This window comes from Oncorhynchus nerka, linkage group LG7, assembly GCF_034236695.1.
Source record: "Oncorhynchus nerka isolate Pitt River linkage group LG7, Oner_Uvic_2.0, whole genome shotgun sequence".
NCBI classification, from domain to species: domain Eukaryota; kingdom Metazoa; phylum Chordata; class Actinopteri; order Salmoniformes; family Salmonidae; genus Oncorhynchus; species Oncorhynchus nerka.
In genome coordinates this window covers 16,707,757-16,722,736 of record NC_088402.1, presented here as the reverse complement: position 1 = coordinate 16,722,736, position 14,980 = coordinate 16,707,757, and the positions used below count along the sequence as shown (strand labels likewise).

Sequence of the window (14,980 nt, the reverse complement as noted above, 5' to 3'; positions counted from 1 at the left end):
AAACCTGGGCATGGGGAAGCGCGAGAGAGAGAGAGAGAGAGAGAGAGAGAGAGAGAGAGAGAGAAGGGGAGGAGGGTGAGAGAAGGGAGAGAAGGGAGAGAAGGGAGAGTGTGAGAAAGACAGAGAGAACAATATCATGAAAACAAATTTCTTTCATAGACAAATATTGAATTACCGACTGTCATTCTCTCTCGTTCTCTCTCTCATTTCATACACCAGTCTAAGTATATCTTCTGTTCCTGTGAAATTCATGTTGCCAGAAGGAAGTGTCACAGCTAAAGAATCACCAATAACCTCTTTACCACCAACACATTACAACAGTCATTGGCTTGCTGGCACTCGTTAGCACCGTATGCTAAGTGCAGCTAATTAGCAGACATGGGACATAATGCCTTTTACTGTATGTCTGCTGAGGCGGAATCCCAAATTACACCATATTCCCTATATAGTGCACTAGGTATTTGGCACTGGACAAAAATAGTGCACTTCATTTAAAATAGGGTGCCATAGGAAACCCAGCCTAAGGTATTGGCATCAGTAGAGTATGGGAAGATCATGACTTGATTGTTTTGCAGTGGCTTGATTGCCGCGTATCGTCTCATTTGATTGTCAAAACATCATCATCGTAATTACCGCATTAATATTTCAATACTGTGCTCTCTCACTCGCTCTTCACGTTATACATGTGGTCATTAAACAGACACTCTTATCTAGAGCATCTTAGTCCACACATTGAAATAAGGTAGGTGGTAACTAAAACGTTCCTCAGAAAAGCAGCTATCTCAGTCTGTGTACGCATGTGTGCTGTTGTTGAGTGTTATGGTAATGGGTATGTGTGTATTGATAATATGTACAATTGAAGTCGGAAGTTTACATACACTAAGTTGACTGTGCCTTTAACAGCTTGGAAAATTCCAGAAAATTATGTCATGGCTTTAGAAGCTTCTGACAGGCTAATTGACATAATTTGAGTCAGTTGGAGGTGTACCTGTGGATGTATTTCAAGGCCGACCTTCAAACTCAGTGCCTCTTTGCTTGACATCATGGGAAAATATAAAGAAATCAGCCAAGACCTCAGAAAAAAATGCAGACCTCCACAAGTCTGGTTCATCCTTGGGAGCAATTTCCAAATGCCTGATGGTACCACGTTCATCTGTACAAACAATAGTATGCAAGTATAAACACCACGGGACCACACAGCCGTCATACCGCTCAGGAAGGAGACGCAACCTGTCTCCTAGAGATGAACGTACTTTGGTGCAAAACGTGCAAATAAATCCCAGAACAAAAGCAAAGGACCTTGTGAAGATGCTGGAGAATACAAAAGTATCTATATCCACAATAAAAGGAGTCCTACAGGAGTCCTTAATAACCCCCAAAAAGTTCTAAAAATAGTAACAAAGGCTGTGGTTTAGGTTTTTCCATTGCAGCCTCGTGAGAGGAGACAAGCATTCCCCATATAGTCTACAGCCCAAAAGTTCTCTCTCTTTGTTTCTCACTCCATCTACTGTAGAATGCCTGAAAGGCCCCTCAGCAAGGAAGAAGCCACTGCTCCAAAACCGCCATAAAAAAGCCAGACTATGGTTTGCAACTGCACATGGGGACAAAGATCGTACTTTTTGTTCTGATTTAACAAAAATAGAACTGTTTGGCCATAATGACCATCATTATGTTTGGAGGAAAAAGGGGGAGGCTTGAAAGCCGAAGAACACATGCTTCTACACCTGCATTGCCTGCTGTTTGGGGATTTCGGCTGGGTTTCTGTACAGCACTTTGAGAAATCAGCTGATGTAAGAAGGGCTTTATAAATACATTTGATTTGTAATTTGATTTGAACACCATCCCAACCGTGAAGTATGGGGGTGGCAGCATCATGTTGTGGGGGTGCTTTGCTGCAGGAGGGCCTAGTGCACTTCACAAAATAGATGGCATCATGAGGTGGGAAAATTATGTGAATACATTGAAGCAACATCCCAAGACATCAGTCAGGAAGTTAAAGCTTGGTCGCAAATTAGTTTTCTAAATGGACAATGACCCCAAGCATACTTCCACAGTTGTGGCAAAATGGCTTAAGGACAACACAGTCAAGGTATTGGAGTGGACATCACAAAGCCCTGACCTCAACCCTATAGACAATTTGTGGGCAGAACTGAAAAAGCATGTGCGAGCAAGGAGGCCTACAAACCTGACTCAGTTACACCAGCTCTGTCAGGAGGAATGAATTCACCCAACTTATTGTGGGAAGCTTGTGGAAGGCTACCCAAAACGTTTCACTGAAGTTAAACCATTTAAAGGCAATGCTACCAAATACTAATTGAGTGTATGTAAATTTCTGACCCACTGGGAATGTGATGAAAGAAATAAAAGCTGAAATAAATCATTCTCTCTACTATTATTCTGACATTTCACATTCTTAAAATAAAGTGGTGATCTTAACTGACCTAAGACAGGGACATTTTACTAGGATTAAATGTCAAAACTGAGTTGAAATGTATTTGGCTACGGTGTATGTAAACTTCCCACTTCATCTGTATGTTGGGGGCATTATGTTACGTGTGCTGTTGGGATTTAAAAAAACATGTTTCAATTAACTACGCAAGCCAGTTAAAGAACATATTCTTATTTACAATGACAGCCTAGGAACAGTGGGTTAACTGCCTTTTTTTTACCTTGTCAGATGAGGGATTTGATCTAGCAACCTTTCGGTTACTGACCCAACACTCTAACCACAAGGCTACCTTCAGCCTCGCTGACTGGGCATTATCTCATGTGTGCTGTTGTTGTGTGCCATGATAATGGCTATGTGTGTTATGATAAAATGTATGTTGGGGGATATAACATGTGCATTGGGGTCATATGCATCCTTTAGTAACTAAATATGGATGTGCGCACACACACACAAGAACTACAGGAAATGTATCTCTGTAATTGCAAACAAAGGTTTCTGTACCAAATATTAAGTTCTGCTTTTCTGATGTATCAAATACTTATGTCATGCAATAAAATGCTAATTAATTACTTAAAATCATACAATGTGATTTCTGGATTTTTGTTTTAGATTCGGTCTCTCACAGTTGAAGTGTACCTATGATAAAAAATACAGACCTCTACATGCTTTGTAAGTAGGAAAACCTGCAAAATCGGCAGTGTATCAAATACTCGTTCTCCCCACTGTGTGTATATACAGTGTTATAACGATGTGCAAATGGTTAAAGAACAAAAGGGAAAATAAATTAGCTTAAATATGTGTTGTATTTACAATGGTGTTTGTTCTTCACTGGTTGACCTTTACTTGTGGCAACAGGTCACAAATCTTGGTGCTGTGATGGTACACTGTGGTATTTCACACAGTAGATATTGGAGTTTATAAAAATCGGGTTTGTTTTCAAATTCTTTGTGGATCTGTGTAATCTGAGGGAAATATGTCTCTCTAATATGGCCATACATTGGGCAGGAGGACAGGAAGTGCAGCTCAGTTTCCACCTCATTTTGTGGGCAGTGTGCACATAGCCTGTCTTCTCTTGAGAGCCAGGTCTGCCTACAGCGGTCTTTCTCAACAGCTAGGCTATGCTCATTGAGTCTGTACATAGTCAAAGCTTTCCTTAAGTTTGGGTCAGTCACAGTGGTCAGGTATTCTGCCGCTGTGTACTCTCTGTTTAGGGTCAGTCACAGTGGTCAGGTATTCTGCCACTGTGTACTCTCTGTTTAGGGTCAGTCACAGTGGTCAGATATTCTGCCTCTGTGTACTCTCTGTTTAGGGTCAGTCACAGTGGTCAGGTATTCTGCCTCTGGTCAGGGTCAGTCACAGTGGTCAGATATTCTGCCTCTGTGTACTCTCTGTTTAGGGTCAGTCACAGTGGTCAGATATTCTGCCTCTGTGTACTCTCTGTTTAGGGTCAGTCACAGTGGTCAGATATTCTGCCTCTGTGTACTCTCTGTTTAGGGTCAGTCACAGTGGTCAGGTATTCTGCCACTGTGTACTCTCTGTTTAGGGTCAGTCACAGTGGTCAGGTATTCTGCCACTGTGTACTCTCTGTTTAGGGTCAGTCACAGTGGTCAGGTATTCTGCCACTGTGTACTCTCTGTTTAGGGTCAGTCACAGTGGTCAGGTATTCTGCCACTGTGTACTCTCTGTTTAGGGTCAGTCACAGTGGTCAGGTATTCTGCCACTGTGTACTCTCTGTTTAGGGTCAGTCACAGTGGTCAGGTGTTATGCCACTGTGTACTCTCTGTTTAGGGTCAGTCACAGTGGTCAGGTATTCTGCCACTGTGTACTCTCTGTTTAGGGTCAGTCACAGTGGTCAGGTGTTCTGCCACTGTGTACTCTCTGTTTAGGGTCAGTCACAGTGGTCAGGTATTCTGCCACTGTGTACTCTCTGTTTAGGGTCAGTCACAGTGGTCAGGTATTCTGCCACTGTGTACTCTCTGTTTAGGGTCAGTCACAGTGGTCAGGTGTTATGCCACTGTGTACTCTCTGTTTAGGGTCAGTCACAGTGGTCAGGTATTCTGCCACTGTGTACTCTCTGTTTAGGGGTCAGTCACAGTGGTCAGGTATTCTGCCACTGTGTACTCTCTGTTTAGGGTCAGTCACAGTGGTCAGGTATTCTGCCACTGTGTACTCTCTGTTTAGGGTCAGTCACAGTGGTCAGGTATTCTGCCACTGTGTACTCTCTGTTTAGGGTCAGTGGTCACAGTGGTCAGGTATTCTGCCACTGTGTACTCTCTGTTTAGGGTCAGTCACAGTGGTCAGGTATTCTGCCACTGTGTACTCTCTGTTTAGGGTCAGTCACAGTGGTCAGGTATTCTGCCACTGTGTACTCTCTGTTTAGGGTCAGTCACAGTGGTCAGGTATTCTGCCACTGTGTACTCTCTGTTTAGGGTCAGTCACAGTGGTCACATATTCTGCCACTGTGTACTCTCTGTTTAGGGTCAGTCACAGTGGTCAGGTATTCTGCCACTGTGTACTCTCTGTTTAGGGTCAGTCACAGTGGTCAGGTATTCTGCCACTGTGTACTCTCTGTTTAGGGTCAGTCACAGTGGTCAGGTATTCTGCCACTGTGTACTCTCTGTTTAGTTTTAAATAGAACTCTAGTTTGCTCTCTTCTTTTGTTAATTCTTTCCAATGTGTTAAGTAATTATATTTTTTTCTCATGATTTGGTTGGGTCTAATTGTGCTGCTGTCCTGGGGCTCTGTGGGGTGTTTGTGAACAGAGCCCCAAGACCAGCTTGCTTAGGGGACTCTTCTCCAGGTTCATCTCTCTGTAGGTGATGGCTTTGTTATGGAAGGTTTGGGAATCGCTTCCTTTTAGGTGGTTTTTGATAATTAGGGGGTATCGGACTAATTCTGCTCTGCATGCATTATTTGGTGTTCTACGTTGTACACAGAGGATGTTTTTGCAGATTTCTGCATGCAGAGCCTCAATTTAGTGTTTGTCCCATTTTGTAAATTATTGTTGGTGAGCGGACCCCAGACCTCACAACAATAAAGGGCAATGGGTTATACAACTGATTTAAGTACTTTTAGCCAGATTCTATTTGGTATGTCAAATTTTATGTTCCTTTTGATGGCAGGGAATGCCCTTCTTGCGTTGTCTCTCAGATCATTCATAGCTTTGTGGAAGTTACCTGTGACACTGATGTTTAGGCAAAGGTATGTATAGTTTTTTTGTGTGCTCTAGGGCAATGGTGTCTAGATGTAATTTGTATTTGTGGTCCTGGTGACTGGACCTTTTTTGGAACACCATTATTTTGGTCTAACTGAGATTTACTGTCAGGGCCCATGTCTGGCAGAATCTGTGCAGGAGATCTAGGTGCTGCTGTAGGCCCTTCTTGGTTGGTGACAGAAGCACCAGATCATCAGCAAACAGTAGACATTTGACTTCAGATTCTAGTAGGGTGAGGCCGGGTGCTGCAGACTGTTCTAGTGCCCTCGCCAATTTGTTGATATATATGTTGAAGAGGGTGGAGCTTAAGCTGCATCCCTGTCTCACCCCACGGCCCTGTGGGAAGAAATGTGTGTGTTTTTTTGCCTATTTTAACCGTACACTTCCTGTTTGTGTACATGGATTTTATAATGTCGTATGTTTTTCCCCCAACACCACTTTCCATCAATTTGTTTAGCAGACCCTCATGCCAAATTGAGTCAAATTATTTTTTGAAGTCAACAAAGCATGAGAAGACTTTGCCTTTGTTTTGGTTTGTTTGTTTGTCAATAAGGTTGTGTAGGGTGAATACATGGTCTGTTGTACGATAATTTGGTAAAAAGACAATTTGACATTTGCTCAGCAGATTGTTTTCACTGAGGAAATGGGAAAATAACAGCAGACTTCTACAAGGTGTTGACACATATCCCACAGTAGTTATTGGGGTCAAATTTGTCTCTACTTCTGTGGAGATCAGTCCTTGGTTCCAAATATATATATTTATTTTTACCTTCATTTAACTAGGCAAGTCAGTTAAGAACAAATTTTTATTTTCAATGACAGCCTAGGAACAGTGGGTTAACTGCCTGTTCAGGGGCAGAACGACATATGTTTTACCTTGTCAGCTTGGGGACTCAATCTTGAAATCTTTCAGTTACTAGTCCCACGCTCTAACAACTAGGCTTCCTGCCGCCCCAGGTAGCCTAAATATTGGGGAAGATGCCAGAGCTAAGGATGATGTTAAAGAGTTTTAGTATAGCTAATTGGAATTTGTTGTCTGTATATTTCATCATTTCATTGAGGATACCATTAACACCACATGCCTTTATGGGTTGTAGGGTTTGTATTTTGTCCTGTAGCTCATTCAAGGTAATTGGATAATCCAATGGGTTCTGGAAGTCTCACACACACACACACACACACACTGGTTGTCAGTATGTACACAGTTTGGAGTATGATCCGTGCTGAATGGTAAACAGGTGTGATTTTACAACTCTTCTGATAATGACATAACACTGCTATCAAATTCATCCAACTGTGACAGAGCCAGACACGCTGATACACACACACACACACACACACACACACACTAAAACAACAGTTTAAAAGCCTACCTGATGAGCGTCTTCCCACTTCTCAAGGTTTTCCATGTCCAACATATAGCTGACTACCTGGAAGAATTTCTGAGGAAAGAGAAGAGGAGGGTTGACTTTTGGGGAGCTGAGGGGTGTGAGTTTACATGCAACATGTAGGTTTGTAGGTGTGTGTTTTATCTATCTGTTTTCTCCCCGTATGTGTGTGTGTTTTATCTGTCTGTTTTCTCCCCGTAGGTGTGTGTGTTTTATCTGTCTGTATATGTCACCCACCTGCGAGTTGTCAGGAGCTGTAGTTTGCTCTCTTGAACGTTTTTGTGTGTGTGTGTGTGTGTGTGTGTGTGTGTGTGTCCTCCCCACCCACCTGTGTGTCGTCGGGAGCTGGGATGTAGGTTGCTCTCTTGAAGGTGTCCGTCACATTTCGGAGAATCTCCGTGGAGAACAGGAGGTCACCACTGTAGTAGCTCCTCCTCTGTAAGAGATCCAGGAGATTCCTCACGACCTGAGACATGCCCTCTCCAGCCAGGGTCCTCTGACCCTTCGCAAGATGCTCTCGCAACTGGAGACAGCAGGGGAGGAGAGGGGGTATAGAAACACGGGTTAGAGAGAGATGGGGAGGGAGAGAGGGGGAGAGAACAAGAGAAAGAGAGAGAGAGAGAACAAGAGAAAGAGAGAGAGAAAGAAAGAGAGCGAACAAGAGAAAGACAGAGAGAACAAGAAAGAGAGAGAGACGGAGAGAGAGAGAGATGGAGGTGATGTAGAGAGAGAGAGATAGAGGTGAGTTAGAGAGTAGAGAGAAAGATAGAGGTGAGGTAGAGAGTAGAGAGAGAGAGAGGTGAGGTAGAGAGCAGAGAGAGAGATGGAGGTAAGGTAGAGAGTACACAGAGAGAGAGAGAGAGAGAGAGAGAGAGAGAGAGAGAGAGAGGTGAGGTAGAGAGTACACAGAGAGAGGGAGAGAGAGAGAGAGAGAGAGAGGTGAGGTAGAGAGCAGAGAGAGGTGAGGTAGAGAGTAGAGAGAGATATAGGTGAGGAAGAGAGCAGAAGGAGAGAGATTGAGGTGATGTAGAGAGTAGATAGAGAGTACAGAGAGAGAGAGAGAGAGAGAGATAGAGGTAAGGTAGAGAGCAAAGAGTGGAGAGAGAAAGAACTGAGGCTTCTTATCCATCTATCTTTGCTTGGGATCAGTAGGTATTATAGGTATGTAAGGGTAGTGAATGTCATAAATGACCAGTATCTTGGTCAAGTACCTAGCCCTCAGCCCCTAGCCATCAGCCCTCAGCCACTAGCCCTCAGCTCCTACCCCTCAGCCCCTGTCCTTAAGCACCTAGCCATATGTACCTAACCCTCAGCTCCTAGCCCTGAGCTCCTAGCCCTCAGCCTCTAGCCCTCAGCCCATAGCCTTCAGCCCCTAGCCCTCAGCCCTGAGCCCCTAGCCCTCATCCCCTAGCCCCCAACCCCTAGCCCTCAGCCCCTAGCCCCCAGTACCTAGCCCTCAGCCCACAGCTCACAGTACCTAGCCCTCAGCCCCTAGCCCTCAGCTCCTAGCCCTCAGCCCATAGCCCTCAGAACCTAGCCCTCCGCACCTAGCCCTCAGCACCTATCCCTCAGCCCCCAGTTTTTTAAATTTAATTTTACCTTTATTTAACCAGGCAAGTCAGTTAAGAACACATTCTTATTTTCAATGACGGCCTGGGAACAGTGGGTTAACTGCCTGTTCAGGGGCAGAACGACAGATTTGTACCTTGTCAGCTCGGGGGTTTGAACTCGCAACCTTCCGGTTACTAGTCCAACGCTCTAACCACTAGGCTACGCTGCCGCCCCAGTACCTAGCCCTCAGCCCACAGCCCCCAGTACATAGCCCTCAGCACCTAGCCCTCATTCCCTAGCCCTCAGCTCCTAGCCCTCAGCCACTAGCCCTCAGCCCCTAGCCCTCAGCCCCTAGCCCTCAGCCCCTAGCCCTCAGCCCCTAGCCCTCAGCCCATAACACTCAGACTCTAACCCTCATTCCCTAGCCCTCAGCTCCTAGCCCTCAGCCCCTAGCCCTCAGCCCCTAGCCCTCAGCCCGTAACACTCAGACTCTAACCCTCATTCCCTAGCCCTCAGCTCCTAGCCCTCAGCTCCTAGCCCTCAGCCCCAAGCCCTTATTAGGCATTTTTGCAGATATAACTGGATAGATACTGGCTACTCTATGTATTCCACATTGCTGCATGACACTTTGACTGAAATCCACGTACACACACACACACACACACACACACACACACACACACACACACACACACACACACACTGATCTCCAGTCACAACAGCAATCAAACCTAATGAACCGCAGCTCCATGCTAATGAAAGGTTAGTGGTGAACGCAGGCCTAGGCTAACAGTGCAATCAACCAATCGCAGCACGCCTGGTGGCCACCCCGTTGGCTTCCATTATCGCCATGGAGACAGACGGTCAGAGGTCACGCAGTAGGACAGTCAATGATTAATCTCAGTTACCCAGAAGTAAAATGATCTAAAAGATGATCTAAAAGTGTAATTTCTTGTTAACTATTGTGATTACCTTTGTGTAAAGGAAGGAAGCGAAGTTGCCTCCCTTGTAAATGGAAACGTTTGGCCAAACCACTCCTTCCGCTAATTTCACTTGTATTTATAATGGCCAAAAAGGACATTTTCGCTTCACTGCGCCAGTTTAAGCAACGCCTTTGCCCAATCCTGATTCATCCAAATCATCAATGATGAAAACCAAAAACCAGGAACTACTGCTGTTCGTAATCACTCTACGTGAGCCTTGACAGATTCTTGCCGTTTCAACTTCCATGAGAATCTGTCCATAAGAGATTAGTCAATGATTAACCAATGCATTCATTAAACAATGGATGAAAGCAGTAACTCTCATTAGAGAGGGAGAAAGTGTTGAGAGTGATGACAATGCTACTTATGACTAACTGGACAAACTTTTCACAGAAAGTTATTCACGGCCAGAAATCATAAACCATCTCAGAGTTGAGTGCTGATCTAGGATCAGGCCCCACATGTTCATGTAATATTATTCATTATTATTTAAAAAGGCAAAACTGATCTCAGCACTCTTACTATAAGACACTTTATGAATACAATCCCACGTTTATTGACGGGCAAACAAATAGGATGTGGGCGTCGACATAATTCATTTATTCAACCTGTGTTGGGCAAGGTCAGTCTTCGAGATCTGTTTAATCATTGAGTTGTTCATTTTACAGGCTAGAAGAAGAAAGGAAGTCCATAGTTTTGAAATAGCGATGGAAATATTGAGGAAGTGGAAGACATGCTAAAATGACAACATTAAGCACATGTGCATTTCAAATGTACAATGTTCAAATGGCTCAGCTATGACTTACTACTAAATATGACAAGAACAGAAGACTTTCTGCTAGTTGTCTATGTGTTATTATGCACCATCTGGATAGAAGGTAGCTTACTAAAATGCATTCACAATAACGTCGCGGCACAGGTGGCTCATTGAGCATGTTATACAAGACCAACTGTATTTGAATAAATGAGATGTGAATAGAGAGAGCGTGAAAAAGGGGCTTACAGATAAATGTAAATATCTGAATTCCATCGAGACGCATCTGGCGAAGCTCGGAGGACCCCAGTAAGCAACTCCATTAGCGTCCAGCAAGCAACGACGACTAGCAGATCCTAGAGAGGAGAGAGAGAACAAGATACCATTGTTATGTAAAACTTGTAAAACAGCAATAATACATTGGTTTCATGTTATCCAGTAACCTCATGAGACTCTCATTGCAACTTGTTTCCAACATAGTATACCCACTATAATGTAGAGCGGAGGTCAACCTCAGGTCAACCATCCACCTAACACTATCTAATATACAACTACTCTATAAGGTCACACACATAGTATACATGTACACAGTTATTGAGAGGGAAACTTAGAAACAACATATGGTGAAACTGAAACTTGAGCCCTGTGGGATACCATTGCAGGCCTTCACGGATCCACCTGTACCCGAATACACGCCAATCCATCTGGGACCCAAGCGGGTCCAGAATTCTAAATAATGTCACCGGTCTGGGTTGGATCTGATATGATTGTCACAGGTCTCGGATATGAGTCATTTTAACTGACTTGTCTGGAAGGTCCCCTAAAAGATCTGAATGCGATTGCTGCAGTAGAGAGAGAGAGAGATATTTTATCATTTATGCTGCTGCTCTTTGGTTTTCATGAGTGGCGCGTGTAGCTCGTTGTTGGGCAATTATAAGTCATCAAAGAGGCAATACGCTACTGCCATAAAGCCTCAGTTTTTGGCAAAAGTTAGAGGATATCTAATCAATGGAAGATGGAATTAAAATGATGGAATTAAAAGTTGAAGGAGATGGATAGACTAGAATGACCAAGAGCCAAAAGGTAGGCTTCTACAACAGGTAGGCTTCTACAACAGGTAGGCTCCTACAACAGGTAGGCTTCTACAACAGGTAGGCTTCTACAACAGGTAGGCTTCTACAACAGGTAGGCTTCTACAACAGGTGGGCTTCTACAACAGATGGGCTTCTACAACAGGTGGGCTTCTACAACAGGTGGGCTCCTACAACAGGTGGGCTTCTACAACAGGTAGGCTTCTACAACAGGTAGGCTTCTACAACAGGTAGGCTTCTACAACAGGTAGGCTTCTACAACAGGTGGGCTTCTACAACAGGTAGGCTTCTACAACAGGTGGGCTTCTACAACAGGTGGGCTTCTACAACAGGTAGGCTTCTACAACAGGTAGGCTCCTACAACAGGTGGGCTTCTACAACAGGTGGGCTTCTACAACAGGTGGGCTCCTACAACAGGTAGGCTCCTACAACAGGTGGGCTTCTACAACAGGTGGGCTCCTACAACAGGTGGGCTACTACAACAGGTGGGCTTCTACAACAGGTAGGCTTCTACAACAGGTAGGCTTCTACAACAGGTGGGCTCCTACAACAGGTAGGCTTCTACAACAGGTAGGCTTCTACAACAGGTGGGCTTCTACAACAGGTGGGCTTCTACAACAGGTGGGCTTCTACAACAGGTAGGCTTCTACAACAGGTAGGCTTCTACAACAGGTGGGCTTCTACAACAGGTGGGCTCCTACAACAGGTGGGCTTCTACAACAGGTGGGCTCCTACAACAGGTGGGCTCCTACAACAGGTAGGCTCCTACAACAGGTAGGCTCCTACAACAGGTAGGCTCCTACAACAGGTGGGCTCCTACAACAGGTAGGCTTCTACAACAGGTGGGCTCCTACAACAGGTAGGCTTCTACAACAGGTAGGCTTCTACAACAGGTGGGCTTCTACAACAGGTGGGCTTCTACAACAGGTGGGCTTCTACAACAGGTAGGCTTCTACAACAGGTAGGCTTCTACAACAGGTGGGCTTCTACAACAGGTGGGCTTCTACAACAGGTGGGCTCCTACAACAGGTGGGCTTCTACAACAGGTGGGCTCCTACAACAGGTGGGCTCCTACAACAGGTAGGCTCCTACAACAGGTAGGCTCTACAACAGGTGGGCTCCTACAACAGGTAGGCTCCTACAACAGGTGGGCTTCTACAACAGGTAGGCTTCTACAACAGGTAGGCTTCTACAACAGGTGGGCTCCTACAACAGGTAGGCTTCTACAACAGGTAGGCTTCTACAACAGGTGGGCTTCTACAACAGGTGGGCAGGTGGGCTTCTACAACAGGTAGGCTTCTACAACAGGTAGGCTTCTACAACAGGTGGGCTTCTACAACAGGTGGGCTCCTACAACAGGTGGGCTCCTACAACAGGTGGGCTCCTACAACAGGTGGGCTCCTACAACAGGTGGGCTCCTACAACAGGTGGGCTACTACAACAGGTGGGCTTCTACAACAGGTAGGCTTCTACAACAGGTAGGCTTCTACAACAGGTGGGCTCCTACAACAGGTAGGCTTCTACAACAGGTAGGCTTCTACAACAGGTGGGCTTCTACAACAGGTGGGCTTCTACAACAGGTGCGCTTCTACAACAGGTAGGCTTCTACAACAGGTAGGCTTCTACAACAGGTAGGCTTCTACAACAGGTGGGCTTCTACAACAGGTGGGCTCCTACAACAGGTGGGCTTCTACAACAGGTGGGCTCCTACAACAGGTGGGCTCCTACAACAGGTAGGCTTCTACAACAGGTGGGCTCCTACAACAGGTGGGCTCCTACAACAGGTGGGCTCCTACAACAGGTAGGCTCCTACAACAGGTAGGCTTCTACAACAGGTGGGCTCCTACAACAGGTGGGCTTCTACAACAGGTGGGCTCCTACAACAGGTGGGCTCCTAAAACAGGTATGCTCCTACAACAGGTAGGCTTCTACAACAGGTGGGCTCCTACAACAGGTGGGTTCCTACAACAGGTAGGCTTCTACAACAGGTGGGGTCCTACAACAGGTGGGCTCCTAGAACAGGTAGGCTCCTACAACAGGTAGGCTCCTACAACAGGTAGGCTTCTACAACAGGTGGGGTCCTACAACAGGTAGGCTTCTACAACAGGTGGGGTCCTACAACAGGTAGGCTTCTACAACAGGTAGGCTCCTACAACAGGTAGGCTTCTACAACAGGTAGGCTCCTACAACAGGTAGGCTTCTACAACAGGTAGGCTCCTACAACAAGTGGGCTCCTACAACAGGTAGGCTCCTACAACAGGTAGGCTCCTACAACAGGTGGGCTCCTACAACAGGTGGGCTCCTACAACAGGTAGGCTCCTACAACAGGTAGGCTCCTACAACAGGTTTAGCTAGCTTAACATGCTTCTCCTGGGTTCATGGAGTCAAGACAGGTACTACAAAATCTTATTGGATGATGAATAACCTAGCCATGGCAACTATTAGTCTACTATAGTGCGAGTCAGCTTGTTGGTTGGTTGGTTGTTGTCTCTTCCTCCCTCCTCCCTGTTTCCCGTGTCACTCGCTCCAGCACGGCCCCTCTCCCGCCTGCTTCCATCATTTGGATCAGATCGGACTGGGTCTGGATCCGACCAAGTCTATACAGAGCGGGTCTAGTTGTCCTCGGGTCCGTTCGTTTGGAACGGGTCTATATATTTTAAAAATACATTTACAGTTGAAGTTGGAAGTTTACATACACTTGGAGTTATTAAAACTCGTTTTCAACCACTCCACAAATTTCTTCTTAACAATCTACAGTTTGGGCAAGTTGGTTAGGACATCTACTTTGTGCATGACACAATAATTATTTCCACAAGTTGTTCACAAATCGATGATTTCACTGATAATTCACTGTATCACAATTCCAGTTGGTCAGAAGTTTACATTACTAAATTGACTGTGCCTTGGAAAGCTTGGAAAATTCCAGAAAATTATGTCATGGCGTTAGAAGCATCTGATAGGCTAATAGACATAATTTGAGTCAATTGGAGGTGTGGATTTATTTCAAGGTCTACCTTCAAACTCAGTGCCTCTTTGCTTGACATCATGGGAAAATCTAAATAAATTAGCCAAAATTGGGAACAATTTCCAAATGCCTGAAGGTACCATGTTCATCTGTACAAACAATAGTATGCAAGTATAAACACCATGGGACTACGCAGCTGTCATACCGCTCAGGAAGGAGACGCGTTCTGTCCCCTAGAGATGAATGTTTTTAGGTGTGAAAAGTGCAAATCAATCCCAGAACAAAAGCAAAGGACCTTGTGAAGATGCTGGAGGAAACAGGTACAAAAGTATCTATATCCACAGTAAAACGAGTCATATATCGACATAACCTGAAAGGCCCCTCAGCAAGGAAGAAGCCACTGCTCCAAAACCGCCATAAAAAAAGCCAGACTATGGTTTGCAACTGCACATGGAGACAAAGATCGTACTTTTTGGAGAAATGTCCTCTGGTCTGATGAAACAAAAATAGAACTGTTTGGCCATAATGACCATCATTATGTTTGGAGGAAAAAGGGGGAGGCTTGCAAGCTGAAGAACACCACCC

At 45.2% G+C, this 14,980-nt stretch overlaps 1 protein-coding gene across 1 annotated transcript in view; it reads right to left on the bottom strand.

Moving 5' to 3' along the window:
- Nucleotides 1-7,024: 7,024 nt before the first annotated feature.
- Nucleotides 7,025-14,980, bottom strand: part of LOC115124545 (adhesion G protein-coupled receptor B2-like) — a 37,897-nt gene continuing 29,941 nt past the window's right edge. Inside the window, exons 6-8 of the mRNA XM_065021034.1 lie at nucleotides 10,589-10,695; nucleotides 7,380-7,574; nucleotides 7,025-7,105 (exon numbers count right to left, since the gene is read on the bottom strand). Coding sequence (XP_064877106.1) covers nucleotides 7,025-7,105; nucleotides 7,380-7,574; nucleotides 10,589-10,695 — 383 coding nt within the window. The remainder of the gene's footprint in view (nucleotides 7,106-7,379; nucleotides 7,575-10,588; nucleotides 10,696-14,980) is intronic.